Source organism: Theropithecus gelada, chromosome 4, assembly GCF_003255815.1.
Source record: "Theropithecus gelada isolate Dixy chromosome 4, Tgel_1.0, whole genome shotgun sequence".
NCBI lineage: Eukaryota > Metazoa > Chordata > Mammalia > Primates > Cercopithecidae > Theropithecus > Theropithecus gelada.
In genome coordinates this window covers 54029725-54048439 of record NC_037671.1, presented here as the reverse complement: position 1 = coordinate 54048439, position 18715 = coordinate 54029725, and the positions used below count along the sequence as shown (strand labels likewise).

General features: G+C 39.0%; 1 protein-coding gene across 1 annotated transcript in view; it reads left to right on the top strand.

The window, feature by feature from the left end:
• The window catches only part of PKHD1 (PKHD1, fibrocystin/polyductin), a 469778-nt gene that overhangs the window by 241850 nt on the left and 209213 nt on the right, over positions 1-18715 (top strand). Inside the window, 2 exon segments of the mRNA XM_025382975.1 lie at positions 10215-10280; positions 15739-15867. Coding sequence (XP_025238760.1) covers positions 10215-10280; positions 15739-15867 — 195 coding nt within the window.

Here is an 18715-nt window from a genome sequence, read left to right as displayed (position 1 = left end):
CCAATCTCAGCTCACTATGAGGCCACTTCTTACATTAAAAAGGAGAATCTGGCTAAATAGGTCTCAAGAGTGACAATTTTGTTTTAAATTGCTCTTAGTAGATTCTGGTCAAATCCAGAGGATCTTATTAGCTAACAAGTTTTAGGCCCTGCCACAAGCCCAAGGTGACCATGGATTTAGAGGGCAAGGCAATGATCCCGAGTCCATCCCTTGCCTCTCTCACTTGTGCCTAACCATGTCAAGTGAGTCTGACCTACAGGCGAGCCCCAGAACTGTTAAATTTTAATAGCATCAGAGAGGAGAGTCTGGTGCTCCCTTGGTATTTTTTTATGTCTTTGACAAAATGATTGTTGTATATTTTATTTGCACTGAATTGTACCATTCAAATTTTATTTCTGATTTGATCCATTCATAAATGTAACCTAAAACTATAAAAACTTGAGATGGACAGAGATTTCTGAGATTTTTTATCACTTCAGCTAAATACAGCCATAAATAAGAGTAAATAGTTGCCATTAACTTTATGGCTATTCACTTGATATGTATTCTGGAACAAAATTTTAATTTGAATTGCTCTCTTTCCATTACTTAGCCTGCTTCTGAAGAGGCTGTCTTGTCCATAGGTCATATTCTGTTCATGAACTGCAAAATAATTTGAATACTCAAATAAGCTAAGCATAATAAAAACCATTTATGGTAGAAAGAGAAAAAAATCAAATCATGCAGCTATAGATTTTCTTCCCTTATGATAGCATTATTAATTGAATTAATAGCAAGTTGTACGATTATATATACACATATGATATAAATGCACATCTGTGTAAATAGCTGTGTGAATCTACATGTGTGCTTATATGTAGATGTACATGCGTATCTGTGCATATGTATGATGTAAATGAATGTCTTAGTATAAAACATTTCCATTAGGGAGATAGCCTTTATTAATTTTTAAAAATTATTCGTATTGGAATATCCTAGTATCTCCTCCTTCGAATATGAGTTGGAAAAGGAATAAGAAGTCACAGAGGATTTGTTGAATGTTTAATAAACTTGGAGACTCTTGCTTCTTGAAGGGATTCCCCATAGGAGCTTTTATGGTCATTGGTGCCTCCTTTATCCTGTGAGTGTATGGAGTAGATACTTGACTAGAGCCACTTCTATTCTCATTTCTGGGCTGTCACAGTGACGGTATGAGGACTCAGGAGGAACTGAGGCTCACCCTGCTCCTCCATGGCTGTGCGCCACGTGGCTCTACTGGGTTGTGTAAATGTAGCTGTAATTTTGGATGTCATCTGTGTAAAGTTTATAAGATCTTTAGCAAGGTGGTGATTAGGCTTCCATGTTTTCCATATACCTGACTGCATTTCCCAGTGCCATAATGGTAGTTGCTGTTGTTGGTACCCAAGCAATAGCCCAAGAAGTAGAGTTTCAGTTCTGTGTCGTGCATTTTATGTATTGATTAGATTGTAACTTTCACTTAATTGTTTTTTTCAGACCATTTGACTTTATAGAACCATGACTGGGATAATTTACATAAAATACATTTAATTTATGCAGATAGTATAAGTCAAGACCACATAGTCTATGTGGACATATTCCTGGGATGAAAAGCATGGGAAATGTATGTATACAGAAGTTTATTTTATTGTAGGGAAGCTGCTTGATCTCTATCACGGCCACAGAATTCCATGTTAGATTTTTTTCGAGGGGTGTGGCTCCTCTTCTTGGCTGGCATTTCATTCAGCGTGCTGCTTCACTGACAATCCACTGAATTTTCATTCACTGGTTGACCACTTCTAAGTGGGCCATCATTTGTATTGTTTTAACCACATCCCCCAGGATAGGAAGCTTTAGAAAAAATCGCAATTATCTTCATTTCCTCTGTTTGGCTGCTGCATGCATGATTTAAGATACCTGACTCATCTTTGACCCAGCTGAGAGTGGAAAAAACCTGAACCCAGGCATTCTAGCTCCTGGCTGTGGATCTCTCCACTAGAGTGTGCTGCCCACTAAATAATCGTGGATCACTGACCAGAAAGGATGGCGGGGGTGCTAGGCAGGGTTGTGGGAGAACGCTTCTCAAGGATTCCCAGTGACAAAGAAAAAAATCCTACAGATACAGTATGTTTTGACCCTTGCATTTTTCTTTTCTACCAAGGCAAGTTTTGCCTTTGTTCAGCAAACATCTTCACGGAGTGCAGTTTTTTTTTGGAAAGCGCATGGCCAGCGCTTGCGGCTTAGGGTTTTAATCAGTGGCTGGCTGGTTATTTTACCTGGGGCATGGCGTTATAATTGCTCCATGCCTCAGTGGCTTTATTTACACAGCAAGGTTAAGAAAATACTTACTTGTCTCTTGGAATTGCGGCACAAAACACCCAAATATATTCAAGTGTGGTAGTGTGCCATGTTACTTCACAAACATTTTCCTGATAGACTATTTCTCTAGACGTTTTCTTTCTTTAGAAGATTAATAATATCATGTGTCATGAGCTCAGTGTATATGTTATAACTTTTCTGAAAGGGTCTCCCTCTATTTTCTTTAAGTAGATTTTTGTGAGATAAATGAGATTCACAATAATATGACATATATGATATACTGTTCCCGTGACTGAAATCTGATGCCACTTAAGCAATTGCTAGCCACAGAATAAGATAACCTCACTCATTGAAAAAGATCTGTTAGGGAGATTGGTTCATGTTGCCTTTCTAAAGCCACTGAGAATTTTGCCCAAGGAGCTACTTACAAAACAGACCACAAATGAAGTACCTTGTGTGCGCTATTGTTTGTGTTAGGATGCTGCAGGAGCAATATTTGATGGGATAAACTATTATGAATATAATGAACTATTATTGCGCATCCCAACTGTAACTTCTATGCCATGCTTGGGAATGGGTATGACTGTAGAACAAGTGTTCTTTTATATTTGCGAAGTTGGGAGAAAAATCCAGCAAGCCCATTTTTCCCTTCATGTGATCTGATGCACTGACTGCTCATGTCTCTGCCTTACAGAGCCAGTTTCCCACTGCCTCTTCTTTCCCTGCTGTTTTTTTCCAAGGATGTTTCAGTTCATGGTGAACTATTTTTATTTTTTAGTTACATTAATGCTATGAAATAATTAGTCAGCTAATTAATCTGGTTTACAAGCTTTGTAGGATTCTTCAGCTGTCAGTCAGGCCCAGGCCTGAGGCCTACATCGAGTCTCAGCTCTCTTGCCCATGTGATTCCTGTTGCCATGGCTACTGGCTACATCTGCTGACACCCCACTCTCTATTTATTGCTTAATTAAGAATTTCACGCTCAGCCCTTATCTGCCTCTAAGAACAAGCGCACACTGTTAAGAAATTCCAAATTTAGGCCCAGGCACAAGGAAAGCCTTTCTTATGGGCTTGGCTGTATGGAGCCTCTCTAACGATCCTCTCGGCATCCCAGCCGCCACCCTTCAATCAAAAATCATTAAATGGGGCAGAGATAATGAGCATGTAGCATATCAAAAGAAGGATGTTTGCTTGGTCCAAAGGAGGAAAAGCTGCTCGACCCCATGCTCAGCTCCACTTCAAAGGCAGAGGAGACCTCTCAACACTGGGGCCTGATAATGCCTCATTTGTTCTTGGCTTGACTTATGCAAAAGGTCTGGTATGTCAGAGTCCAATCTCACAGACGTGGGTTTCCCCCACCTCTTGCCTCCACCTCCACCAGCCCCCACCCCGGCCTTCCGCACACTCCTGTGTCAGCACTTAGGCAGCTGGGTCCCCCAAAGCATCAGAGGGAGCGTATAATCACTGACTCTCAACTCACAATGGCCACTTGTAGGGGGGTGGCCAGGAGGAGGTCTTCATCACAATAGGAACACAATTATTGCAGCTGCTAGGGAGGGCTATGCTTCTTCCTGTAGAAATAGAATAGGACTTGCCCAAAACAGGAGGAGAAGATTGGAGGGAGGTGCGGGGGAGGTTGAGAGGGGTGGAGAAAACAATCTTGAGTTGATTATTCATAATCTGACTCTTGGAAGCCCGATGCAGAGCCAGTGGGGTTCCAGCAGCTGCTCGCACACAGCCTTCTTCTAATAATTGTACATTCTGTCAGGGGTCAACTTACTTTTGACCCTGTCCTTTTATATTGGTAAAAGGCTCTTTAGGGCAAACTGTTGGGTTGTGGCAGGGTGCATTAAACACTCACAGCCCCTTCCCCTAGCTTGATCTCCCTCCCGACCAGCAGCCGGTGATAAATTCATATCAGATGCTGCGCCATTCACAGTTGCCCTCCCGAGTTCACACAGCCCCCACTCATGCCACAGAGGTGCAGCCGAGCTGGGACGTTGTGTGAGGCGGCAGCTGAGAAGGTCTGCCTGTGAGGCTGAGGCTCCTGCTGCACCACCACCTTATGATCTGACTGAGAAAAAAAGGACATGTCTAGCCAGGCTGGCCAACACTTGTGTCCAAGTGTCCCCCTCACCATGAATAAAGGGCACGAGGGCCGTGCATGGAAAGGCAGATGGACTTTATTGTGTGTGCCAAGTTGCCTAGAAGAACTCAGGTCTGTCTCATCACACAGATGGGTCAGAAAAGATGCTGTTAACTTGGGAGATCCTAAAAAATCAGGAGTGCTTTCCTGGGTTTGAGCCTAGGCTCCTGATCCTGTCTACCACTGCCCAGGTTTCCTTTCCTCAATGCAACAAGGGCCCTGGAGTCAAGCAGGCTGCTTGCATAGATCTTCTCTTCTTCAGCTAGTCTAGAAGACTCCCTGCAAATCCTGGAGAAAGAATTCCTTTAGGATCTAAGGAGGAGAGTGGCGTCAACTGGCTCCCCTGACCTCTTCGGGAAGACTTTGTAGGCAGAGCAGAATCAGGATCTTTTCGCAACTCTGCAGCCATTCCCATGCTGAGCCCCTCTAAGGCAATCCACAGCATTCTAGTTAATAAACTAATTTACATTCTTATGAAAAACTCATTCCCAAAGATCCCCATGGATTTTTACCAGTAATGTAGAGAACTGACTTCAGGGAACTGCTCTAACCTTTATGGCAAAAATACAGGTAACGGAACAGAGGCTGGGGATGTGAAAAAGGATTTTGCCTCTTGGTTGGAAACAACTTCTCCAAAAGGAAAAGGCAGGAAGAGAGGGAGAAAAGGAGGAAAGGAAAGGAAAGGAGAGGAGAGGAGAGGAGAGGAAAAGAGGGGAGAGGAGAGGAGGGAAGAGGAGAGGAGAGGAGAGGAGAGGAGAGGAGAGGAGGAGAAAGGAGAGGGAAGGGAAGGAAACTTAGAATCAAATACATCTTTTAGGAATCTCTCAGGTTAAGGAGTTAATTCTCCACAATGCTGAGTTGCTAGCCTTAATTCACACAGGTCTTAGGTGGCACAACCAGTATTCAAACAGCTTTTCTGACTGTAGGTTCGGTGCTTTTTCTAGTATACCATCTTTTCTTTTTTTAAATCTGAGCTTATATGCCTAACCTTATAAACCAACTCTTCTTCTTTCAATTTATAAGAAAAAACAATACTTAGTTACACTGTACTACCTGAACTTTAGATATTTTAGTACCATTTTCATAATTGTGTCATATCCTTATACCTCTTGTCTGATTATTTACTTAATATTTTTCCTAAATCAATTTCTACACTGTCTTATTTTTAAAACCTAACTTTTCTTAGTAATATCCGTGAAATCATGGGTTTAATGGGTTAGTTGTTTTTTCTAAAAATACATTACAATGTATACATACTAAAATGAAACTTTTTATGCCTCTCAAATAACCACTGTGCATTTTACATCTTAGGAATATGATTTGGTCTGTAAGAGTTTGATATAATTGATAAAAATTAAGAATTGTGAAGTAAGAATCTTTTCCATCTGGGTGTCACTCTTCACTTGGTAAGAACACCTGTTCCTGAGAACAAACAATGTTTTGAGAGTATAGTATGAGAAAATTTGTTTAGTTCCTTACATTTGTGGTTTTTTTTTGCCTCCTGGGTAAACAGCTGAAATGCTTATTCCCAGGACCCTCCTGAGAAGTTCGGGCTCTGTTGGTCTGTGGCAGGGTCTGGGAAATCACAGATGCCTTCACAGAAGTATGAAAAACATTACTCTGAGTAAGAATGACAATTGTTATTCTTCTCTGAGTTAATTAAGAAGGTTTAATTGAGCTAACTTTTAGGATTGTGGCTAATGCAGACATATCTGTTGGTGTCTTGATCAAGTTCTTTTCCTTTTGTCCCCCCCAAAATTCATAAGTGAATGATACAGGGATAATAGAAGACTCAAAGGTAATCGCAGGATTTTCATATACTATTTCTGTGAAGGCCTTTAAAGGATCATGTTTTATGAGGGCCAAGATGCTTTCCATGGCTGCCTCTGAGGCTGAAATCAGACAGGAGTGTGGTCCTGCAAATCAAGCTTTAGCTGCCAGAGACTAACTGACAAGCAAGCTTTCTCTGTGGCTAAGCCAAAGAGGTCAGCTTCTGGGGAATGAGGTCAAGTTCACTGAGCAGGACAGGAGGAACAGCAGGGGTGTGCAGATTTGTGAGTCAGGACAGGGAAAAGATGTGGAGGCAACAGAGGAGGTAACAGAGAGGATGTGGAGGTAATAGGTAAAAATGCAGAGAGAGTCAACAGCTGGCTCAGGGAGACAGAGCTGGAGCTTGGGTCCAGGGCAGACAAAGACAGAAAGAGAAGTCATGAGGTAGAGTGAGATTGCGTGACATTTGCAGATACCGATTGCAGTTGCTATTTTATGTTCTTTCACTATGTAGTCAGTGGCTGGCACACTAGAGAAATGTGGCCTGAATGAGAGGTACTAATATGTGCCTAAACTAAAACGACAACGTGAGAATGAGAATATGAATGAAAGAGTGAAATAGGGAAGGAGTCTGTAACCTACTAAGATTCCATGTTTTTTAAATAAATGGTTTATAATTATTTATTTTTATAATTATAAATAATAATTATAAACCATTTATTTTTAAATAAGTGGGTGCTTATTTCTCCCTCTAAAGTTTCAAGAGAGAATTAGACCTGCTTAGGGAGAGAATTAATTAATTTTTCTCTTTCCTAGAGCCTTAAGTAAGGACAGAATTTATCAGACACAACTCATTAACCTGGTAGGCGCTAGTATCATATCTACTTTAGTAACTCTCTTTTACCAGGAGCCATTTTCTTAGCACATTTTCCTCTTCACCCTAGATGTCTGTGTTTATAGCAAATTTAGATCACATAGCACTCGTCAGAAAAAGTTGGCAATAATTGACCCAAAGACTTTTTATTTTTGTCTTTTTGAGCATCAGATCTTCTTACAATCTGGGAAGGATCAACTACAATGGGGCTCCATTTATAAACATGGAAGATTAACCATTCTCATATTACAAATACAAAATCAGAAATCATAAGCACTGAGAAAACATATGTACAATATCACAGCTTGTGGAAGGCTTTTAAACTTTTCCCAAGTCAATACCTTCGTTCTCAAATGATTTTCATCCCTCTTTGTATTTATTCAAATTGGAAATGGCACTTCACATTTACAGTTCTTTATAGAGTCAACACACTTAACAAACTTTAGCAGACCTGGTTAAGTTGCTTACAACTCTGTAATACTACAGCCCATCATGATTGGATACAGCTGTAAAAAGAGTAGAACGTAAAAGCATATTTCTTGAGCCTTGTTGACTGGCACCTGGAATCATGAACATGCTATAATGACAGTATTGATAATAGTTAACATTTATGTTCATGATGTGCCAGGCACCGTGCTAAGCATGTTCTGTGGATTATTCTATCTTTTCTTTCCAATAGCCCTATGAGATAGATAGTATGATTATTCCCACTTCTAGATGAAATGAATGAGGTTTAGAAATGGCAAATAACTTGTCAGTGGCCCATGTCTAGGAACCAGAAGAGCCAGAATTCAGATCCAGGCTGTTGGGCTCCAGTACCCACATTCTTCCCACCATTCACTATTGTTTCTCATGACTATGACCAGAAAATGGTATTTGGGAAGATAGCCCTCTGACTCATACTCATCTGCCCCCAGTGGCATGTATAGGTGGTGGTACAGGAAATCAGACTTCTAATTTTTCCAGCTTTTGTTAACTTTTCTCTATCTGCTCTGATCCTGAAACTACTTCACTTCACTGACTGGCATTCACACACTCAACATTAGTGAGGTGAGCAATAGATTTTCAGTATAGTTTTTAGTTTTGCAATGTCTGTTTTGGGAGGGGGTTCTCCTGGAGGTGGGGACCATTTGTGCATGTGTAGAGGTTTAAGAAAATCAGTCACCACTCAGTCCAGAAGCCACTGGTGCAGTGTAGTGGAAAGAGCTACAGATACAAGATTAAACCTAGGATTTCTAAATTGGCCCATGAAAATGAGGTATCTACATTTCTAGCAATATCTGGTCTCATAAGGTGCATGAGAAAAGTCTCTCTCTCAAAAATTTGAAGACATAGCTAACTATTGATGTAATCTTAAATTATCAGTTGATGCTTAATAAATATTTATTAAATTGAGAACAAGTTTGGGATGAATATCACAGGATGGATTTAGAAGTGCTTTTCAACTTTAGAGAATGCACAAATCAATGTGAACAGAGGTGGATGAGTTAGACCTTATTTTAAGAAAAGGAAATGACACCTTGACTAGTGACTTTACTATTAGTATTAAGTTAGAAAGACGCGTGAAATCAGCAACAGGGTAAAGGAACAGTTTAAGCAAAGTCTTGGAAGTGGTGATAAAGGTAGAACATGTCAAGAGCATGTTGTCATTGCACCTGGTCTTGCACCACATTGCATGTGGCAGTGTAAGGTGAAAGACACAAACTTGTGCTTTACATCCTTAGAAAAATTTTAAAAAGAGAAAATGACCAAAATAAGATTAGAGGAATTGAAGAGGTCTCGTCATGGATCTCTTTGGGGATCATTTTCTTTGTAATATTCTGAAGCTTATGTTTTATTTTTATTTTTCATTTTTTAGTTTTTTTTCAAGACAGAGTCTTGCTCTGTCACCCAGGCTGGAGTGCAGTGGCATGATCTTGGCTCACTGCAACCTCCACACTGCAGGGTTCAAGCACTTCTCCTGCCTCAGTTTCCCCAGTAGCTGGGATTACAGGAGTGTACCACTACGCATGGCTAGTTTTTGTATTTTTAGTAGAGACGGGTTTTACTGTGGTGGCCAGGCTGGTCTCGAACTCCTGACCTCAAGTGATCTGCCCACCTCAGCCTCCCAAAGTGCTGGGATTACAGGCATGAGCTACAGTGCCCAGCTGCTTATGTTTTATAATTAGAAAGAATGATCCTCTGTTTATTTCATCTGTGATGGAGGAAAGGGTTTAGGGTTCCAGGAAAACAAAAGTGGAGAGTGTGAGTTCGGCCAGGTCCCCCGGGCTGCAGCCTTCAGCAACATGGAGCCCTCTAGTGGTGGGAGGTGTGGCTCATGTGACAAACGATAAGGCAGAAAGGTAATTAACCAATAAGAGACAAGGTGTGACCGAAAAATGGAGTTTGCGCACCTGATTACTAATTAATCAGGCGTGAGAGCACCTTGTAGATGCATTCACTATTTAATTATAGCAGCCTCTCTTGGCAAAGGAGCATATGTTCCCAGCTTAATCTACTGGTTTATATTGACATCAAATTGTCATTATCAGAAAGAATCAGGCCTTTTGATTATTTCCACTAATTTATTGAACACTTAAAATTAATGAACCCCAGTCCTTTTAAATGTGCTCAGTTGGCTTGGATGATGGGAGGAGGATAGGGGGTGGGGAAAAGGCTTCATTAAAAGGACAATTTGTTTGGATAAAGGTAAAGCAAATACATTTCATGGATGGTCTGAACTCTATTGGTGAAAAACACATGAGTTCTAAAAGCTGAGCCTACAAAATGATGAAGAGAAAAATAGGATATGAGGTATATGCCCTGCTGGACACCATTGGCCTCCAGAGAACATATGGCTAAAGGTTTTGTTTCTGTTTTTGTTTTTCCTAATTATTTATGTGCCGGTTCTCTTGGAGACATTTATTACAGTTAAGTTTAATCAAATGAAAGCAATCAAAATCAAATGTTGGAAATCAATTGTTAGATTAACTAACAAGGATTTCATTTTTTGTTTTGAAAATTTAGGCAACTAGAATTTAGCATAAATTCTTTTTTTCTCACATGTAACTATCTTTAATATTAAGATGATCTTTGTATCACATGCAAGTTGTGGCTTTTGGTATGTAGTTTCAGGTGAAGGCCGAGTTCGAGTCATTCTCTGGGTGAAGGAAGGTATGCCCCCAACTATTTCAGGTGAGTATTAACACACCAAATAGAAGTGTCTAGTATAGCAGAATGTCCTCCAGTAGTTCTACAAATTCTACCTTGTCATACTGTTAATAAACAGGCAGATATCAGTCCTAAAGCTTATATGTCTGATAACTCTCTATTGTGTTGCCCTGTAACTAAAATATGTATCTGCATGTCAAAAAATGATATAAAGGTGCATTTATTTTTCAAAACAATGAAAGTAAGAATTGAAACATATTAATAAGCACATTTCATAAATTATGGACCATATGTGCACATAGGACTCCAGATCTGCAGATGGGCTATTAGGCCCCCTCCAAATGGAAAGAAAAATTCAGGGTATCTCTAAACTTTAATTGTTCCTGGTAATTTCAGGAAATCAGGGTAAACAAACCCTCCTCAAAAGTCAGATCATTCTGTGAAATCTTTCTAACTCAAAAAGCCAAATTCTCAAAGACTAAATGTCTCCTAAGCACCTTCTGATGTATTTCATTGTTTGTTTTTGTTTATTCTGAGTCAATTTAACTATGCATTTGCAGGAGGAATAAATCTTTTCAAAGGCAGAGATTTCTTTTAATTTTTAGTGGCATTTTTGTGCTATGTCAGAGCAGAGCCCATGCTAATCAGAAAATGATCTAATTCCTTCATTTAAATTAATAGATAAATGAGGTAAGAGAACTGGACTAAAACTGTAAACAATAATCCTGAAGGTTACTACTCCATATTTATTGGGCTATGAAGAATGTGATTCAAGATTGTTTTCAGAATGTTTTCTGAGCTGCCACACACTTTGTTTTTTATGTTCCTTGTCCTTCATCTCTCTGTGCCTTTAGATGATTCAAAGTGCCTTGTTTATTGAGTGCCTTTTATGCAAGGTGTAGGGGATACTGTGATGAGCAAGATGGAATGGACTTTGACTTTATGGGGTCTTATGATCTCTTGGGGATGTCAGTCAAACTACTAAGTAATCAATTAATACAATTGTTTTAAAATAACTGTTATAAGGAAAAGGATAGTTCTCTCTTCTCTGAAAGTTTCTATGTTCATATTCCTCAAGAAGAGATTTGATTGGTTGTGTCACTGCCTAGTCCGTAGAGGACATACCTCTTGGGGAAGCTCTCATGCCAGGCACCCTTCTGTGGATACTGGACCATCTATGAATGGCCATTCTTGGCTCAACCATCTGTAGTCAGGGTGGTGTCACTCAGCACGTAGTATGATGATTTCTGTACTAAGGATTCTTTGGAAGGACGGCATGGTGTCTAGCATTCAGAGCTTTTTAGAAGGGGTCAGTTTAAGTGGAGATGCTTCAATTACAACTGCTGATAAATAGAAAGCCCATACTTCATAGAGTTGTGTATTTTAACAAAGGTGGAGACCTTACAGGCTATCCTATCCAGTTGCCTCATTTTACAAATGGGGATGTGACGTCCAGAGTCCAGACATTAAACTTAGTCATATCAGTAGTCAGTCATATGAGCCTAGATAAGAACTCAGGTGTCTCAGCTCAGCCCAGTGTTCCTTCTGCTATACAATGTAGCCTCTAATGTGTTTACATTGCCTTATTAAGCATAGATTAACTTATGAGTTATATTAAAATCTAGCCAGTTTTCCTACCTCGTATAGTTTGGGACAGAAAACTATTTCAAAACACAAAGAGTTACAGATTTAGTACAATATCATTCATCAGGAAGAAATTTTAAATAACATACTTCCAAGACATTGCCTGATTCTCATGGTATGTAGCATATGTGCTAATGCCAAAATTTAAACATGGTCATGTATTTTGTTTAGTGAGTAGCTCTATGTAAAACAGTAAAATTATTGTAATATCATTTTTTTGCCGAAAATAAGAATGAATGAGTGAATGAGTTAATACATCTATCTGTGTTAACTCATCTATCTGTGTTAACTCATTCATTGCATTGTTTGAATGGGTCAATCCAATGTTTGAATGAGTTAACCATCTATCTACATGTTAACCCATATGAGTATGTAGTATGCACCCATACTAAGTGCACATATTGTCCATGGTCATATGAGAACATCCAGATCATCAGGGATTCTTTTCCTAAATTTTCCCACAGACTTAAGTTTTTGTTCCTTTCTTTGATCTCTGAGATTCAGGCAGCCCTACTCTTGTTCAAAGTTAACTCACCCCTTCGTGCATCTTCCACATTTTCCCCCATCAGCAAAACAACTCATTGTCTTGTGTAGTTAACCTTTCTTTCCTTACTGGCTTCTTCTGTTCAGTGCCTCCCAATTAAAAATAAAACAAAACAAATTTGTGGATATTGAATTTTCCATTAGCAGACGCTGTCCTGCAAACTTCTCAAAAGCCTAGCCTCGTCTTCCTGCAGAGCCATGAAAACCTGGGTTGATGAAGAGCAACGGTGTGGAGGGCAACATTTGGCTCATATATCAGGCTCGAGACCACCTACAATCTTAGCTGCTTGTTGAGTGACAAATTTCTACAGGGAAGCAAGGAGAGGCCTCATCAGGAATGTTGGTCCAGACCAAAATTCATGGGCTGCAGTTTTGAAACTAGTCTAATTTATCTAAAGATTCAGAAGACAGATCAAAGGCTGTGGTTCTCAAATCTTAAGACTGTTCATTCCTCAGTGAGCTTTTTGGATGATCTGACCCAACATCTTTCCTTCCTTACCTCCAGTGCATTCCTCAATCCACTCTGATGTGGTTTCCATCTGAACCACTCAACTGGGACTGCTGTCATCTGGATCACCCATGGCCTGATTGCTAAGTTTAACAGTCACTTGTAATTCTCTCTCTTACCAGAGCTCTACTATTAACAAGGTCACTTGTGCTCTCTGGAGATGCTGTATTACTTAGGATTCCAAGACCTTCCTCTCTTCTGATTTTCCCAGTAGATCTCTGACTGATGCTTCTTTAACTCTTGGAGGCTTCTTTTTCTCTCCACAAATTTGATTGTCAATAGTAGTCATATAGAATCCTAATATTAATTGTATAGAAATCTGATAACTCTGACAGGAGACTGAAACATGTTTTCTTATCCGTTAGTGTTCTTATCTTAAGACAGGATGGTATAGAATAATTAAATTTGTGCATAATAACCTTCCTTCATTAGAATAGCTACCTGAAGGCCTAATTTGTCCAACTAAAGACTGTGTCAGCCCTCTTATAAGCAAGAGTAAAGGTGAAAAAAGTACAGAATATTTGTTTCCATCATCTGTGATATAAAATTGGAGTAACTAAAGATTCCTGGAGCTTGGCATGAAGTTTTAGAGAACAATCGTTGCCTGTTTGAAATATCACTGGAAATGAGGCATCAGAGACATTTTATCTGGACTTTGTGGGGCAAGCTAGGGGTCACCCTCACAAATACCCCTACTCAACCCCCAACTGGGTATTTTGGGTCTAATATTGGGAAGAAGGCAACATTGGGAGAAAACTTAGAAAGGTATTACAGTATTGGAGTTTATGAAATGTTTATAAAGCCTCTTACTGAGTGATCCTTATTCCAAGACATTGCCTTATTCCCAAGGTGTGTGGTATATTTTGTACTAATTAAATTGCCTATGGTTTCTGCTTGACCACAATCTATATACTTTTAGGTTATCCTGGAGCTCTAATTAAACCATGACTACTGAGGAATTGGGTCTGGTAGAAAAAATAACTAAGTGTTCCTCGTGTTTCTGGCATCAGGCATTTTCCCTTTTCACCTTGAAATCCTCTGGAGCTGTTATAACCACCCTTAGAGTTTCAAATACAGCTTCTAGGGCGATGATGCCAAATTCATCTTTGGGCTCAGAGCTCTTCCCATCCTTCCAATTCATATTTTTCCACTGCTTGCTGCGTAGCTCCATCTGGAGACCACAAAGATACCCCAAATGCCCTGTGGCACAAACTGTATTCATCCACTTCTTAATAATACCCTTAATGGGTTGGAAGTCTCTGGCCCCTCCACCTTTGTCATCCTTCATACTCTGGCCTCTGTCTATTTTACCAACCTTGTCACTTACCTCTCTTCTAGCCCTGTGGTTCAGCAACACCAAATTTCTTATCATTCCTCCAGTGGACTTCCCATTTTTTGCCTCTGCTCATGCTCATCCTTCTGTCTGCAGTGCAACCCTCTTGCCATATACTCATCACAACCTCCCCTTTACCTGAATAACTTCTAAGCCTTTAAAATGCAGCTGAGATTCTACTTCCCTCAGGAAGCTTCTCCTGGCAAAATCTTGCTTCCTTTCGTTATCAGGTACCATTAAAAAGAACTCCTCTCAGTGCCTGTGTAGAGTTTTTATCCTCTTAATACTGACGTAACACTATCAGTTCCTTGGAGGCAAGGGTGACATTTTATTTCTTTTTGTATCCCTCCTTTTCAAGGGCAGGTCTGATAGAGAAGGTGCTCACTATTTATGTTGTAAAATTAGCAAATCATGGACATGATTCCTTCCCTCCCCTCAAAAGAGGAGGCCTTTTCATTCTACTCTTTTGAGGCAATCTCTCTGCCCTTCTGACTCTGCACCAGTAATCATGTCCCAGAAAAGAACAAGTAGATATGGTTCAGCATGGTGTTGTGCGTGATGTGATATTGGATAGTTCCCACTGGAAATTATTAGATTTACATTTCAATTATGCGATGAAGATACTAGTAGAATGGTTGAATAGAAAATGCCATTTGATCATCAAAGGCAGAATCAATAGAAACTGGTTTGAATGTATGATCTGTCTGTAAGTTACTGCCCTGAGAAGTTTTTAGATTATTACCCTGCCTTTAATATGTACGGAGAGCTGTGGGAAGAACATAACCTTTGACTCAGTCATTCCATTGAGGAATGTATTTGAAGAAGATAATCAGGATTATTGAGAGATTTGCATAGAGACAGTTAACACTGCATTATTTACAATTTAACAAAGTAAAAAGAGTCTAATGTCAGACAATAGGAATTAAGTAAATTACAGATTTAAAAAATATGATATGTAGCCACTAAAATTATGTTTACAAGGCATTTAAATAATATGATAAAATGCATAGGAAAATAGGCTAAGCTAAGAAAAATTCAAACTGGGTGTAAAAAATAAGAACAGGATTTGATATAATCTCAATTATGTAAAAATTCTGAGAAATTCTGGAAGGAAATAGAAATAAAAGGTAGTTATTGCAAGGTAGTGAGATTATAGGCAATTATTACCTTTCTTTATTTGCATTTTCTAAATATTTCATGATAAGCATGCCATATTATAAGGCAAAACACAAATGTATAATAACAAAAGTGGGATATTTTTCAGAAGTGAAGGTAATCTAAGGATTGAATAATTACTTGCTTTTTAGCTGATAAATATTTGTACAGAAACTTATAAAATGTTAAAAGACAACTTCTTTGGGAGGTGAAAATACCACTAGCATCCTAAAATAAGGATAGTATTTGGAAGTTTTCACAATGAATTAGATTTTCAAAATTTTTTTTTTATTTTCTAGCTTCTACCTCTGCACCTGAATCAGCTTTAAAATGGTCCCTCCCTGAAACATGGCAAGGTGTTGAAGAAGGCTGGGGAGGATACAACAATACCCTTCCAGGCCCTGGGGATGATGTTCTCATTTTACCCAGTGAGTAAAATAACCCAGGAGATGAATCACAGACAGGCTGAACCCAGCCAGATCTTATTATGTTTCATTTATATTGTACAACACAGTAACGAGTATGGAAATAAGTAGGCACTTATGTTGTTTCATTCTTCCTCTTTTTTGGGGGGTTAATGTAGGAGAGCAATTTCATAGACCAGTGAAATCCCCCAACGTTAACCTAGCATATCTTCATTAAAAGTGGAATAGGTACTTGTGATGCTGAAAGGAGTTAAAATAATCCACTAGCTGGTTAATTTTCTTCATGTGTCAGAGAATGGATTTACAGGTCAGAGAATGGATTTACAGGTTCTAGTATCCTTAAGTTGGAAAGACACAGAGGGTATGGAAGAGAACAATTTATTAATGTGTTCTGGTGGTTTGCCTTTGTGAATTTTGAAACACAGGACTGAGGAAAAATGTCAAGCTCTTTGGTTGCTATGAATTTTCAAAATTGCAGAAAAGTAGGTTAATAAAATAGAAAAATATCTATCTATGTATCTATTCATCTATCTATCTAGACCTATCTTCTAGTATACACATATATTTTTAAAAAGATGATTTCTTAGATATACAGAAACACACAGTCATACTTACAAAATTCTTCTTATTTAAAAGAGAGTTTTCAAAAGTTCCAGAATATCTTCCTAGCCTGAGAAGAAAATGTTTTTCATAGGACAATTATATTTTCCCCCAAAGACCTAATTACATTTATGGTTTAATTTGAACCTCTTAAGATAATAGTGAATAAAAGAAGATCTGTAATGGAAGAACATTTAACCATCTGTGAAGTAATAATAATGATAATGTCAAACATTTACTGAGAACTAACAATGTGCTGGAAACTGTTTTCCATGTACCAACTAATTTAATCCTTACAATAACCTTATGAAATAAGTAACATTATTATCCCCATTTTTACAGATGGAATAGCAGAGGCCTATGGCAATTAAGTCACTTGTTCGGGGCCCCATGGTTTGCAATTAGGCAGAGTCAGAATTTGAACCCAAGCAGTCTTTCCTCCAGTCCTCATCTTGAACCAATAAAGCACATTCCCTTTCTAAAATGACTATGAGTAAAATAAGAGGGTCACTGTATTCTTTGCTTTATTTGTGTGGCAGAATGAAGGAAGAATGAAACAAGATATACAAGCCACCTTCTTCCCATTGGTGGTGTGTTTGTGTGACTGTGCCCAGAGACACAAGGGACAGGCGTGAGTGGGCTGACCAGTACAAACGTAATTATTATTATTATCATCCAGCTTCCCCATCAACCACCTCTCTTCGATGGAGGATGTAACTTTTTGAATAAACAAGCTTGTGAGTCATTCCTATATGAAAAGGAAAAATCTGTTCTGTCTCAGCCATGTCTTTGATTAATCTAGCCAGCGGATTCGCCCTGGGCTATGGTTTTTTCCTACTAAGCAAGCTGCTTCCCCCACCCCATGCAGGAAGCAAGAGAAGCTTTTGAAGGTTGCCAAGCTTTTAGTATCCTTTGGGGTTTTTATGCTGAGCAAGGAGCCATCTTGGCCATCTTGCTTGGCCCTGCAGTTGACTGTGTCCACTGTGTGCCCTGGGTCCCGGGATCCCTGGCTTTCTCCACTATCCTTCATTCCTTTGTCTATGGTCAGCTCATAATAACATAGTATGGGCCTGAATTCTCCGTGACACTGCTCTTAAATAGCACAAATCAATGCTGGGTGGGGGAAAGGAGGTGGGGCACAGACATTGGATGTAGAGAGGATTTTCCAGTTGACCTTTCAGTGTTATTGTGAGAATCAGAAAAGTTAAGATTTTTAAAATATACACGGTTATTTTTCATTATTTCTAGCTTTCACATGAAAAGTCAGGTGAATGAAAAACAGTTGTGTAGTATATAAAAAATAAAATCCTTGCTCATTGCCCCTCTACTGCTCATTGCTCCTCTCCTGTTCTCTAATAACCCTCTTGTATCTCCAACAAATGACCTGTGATTGATGAGCAATTGAATCCATTGTAGCACTCAGATTGGGGTCTTATGCAGGAGCTGCTCTGCCTTACTCTTCCCTTCTGATTTTTGACAGACTGATATTTTGACCACTGATGGGTCTCTGGATTGAATCTAACTTTGTTTTCTGCTTGTGGTTTTGTCTGTCTCTGAACTCTTCACCTTTTCCTGGCTCCCCTTGTTTCTTTCATTCCTAGCCTTCTTTAAATCAAATAAATTTGTCCACCTGACTGTGGCGCAAAGTAGACGTTCAGTAAGCATCGTTTGAATGAAGTGCATGAACTCATTGCTCCCATCCATAATTCAATAGCAGAAATAAATCTTTGGGTTTGACAGGATTGACACATACCACTCTAAGATTTTCAGTCTGGAAAATAATGTCTTCTCCTTTGAACAGATTCCTAAGAATTATGAAATGATTTTCATGATGATAGTAATGATAGTGATAGTAGCAACTATAACTTGAGTGCTTGGTGTGTGACATGCACTATACTAAGTATTTTACAAGGATTTTTTTTTTCATATAATTCTCACAACTACTCTATAAGTGGATTCTGTTATTATCCCTGTTTTTACAGATGAAAAATCTAGGATGCAGAGAGGGTAATCTGCTCAAGGTTTACCCAGCTAATAAGTAAAGAACCTGGGCAGAAAATCAGAGAATTTAAATCGGGAGTTCTAACTCTTCATTATATCTTTCTTTTTTCAAAAAAACTTGCCATCCATACCTGCTCTGATATCTCCAAATTAGGCTATATATTATATTGAATTTATGCCCCTCTCTTTACCATCCACGTTCTTCCCTTAACTTGAAATAAAACAAAAATAAAATAAAAAACTACTATTT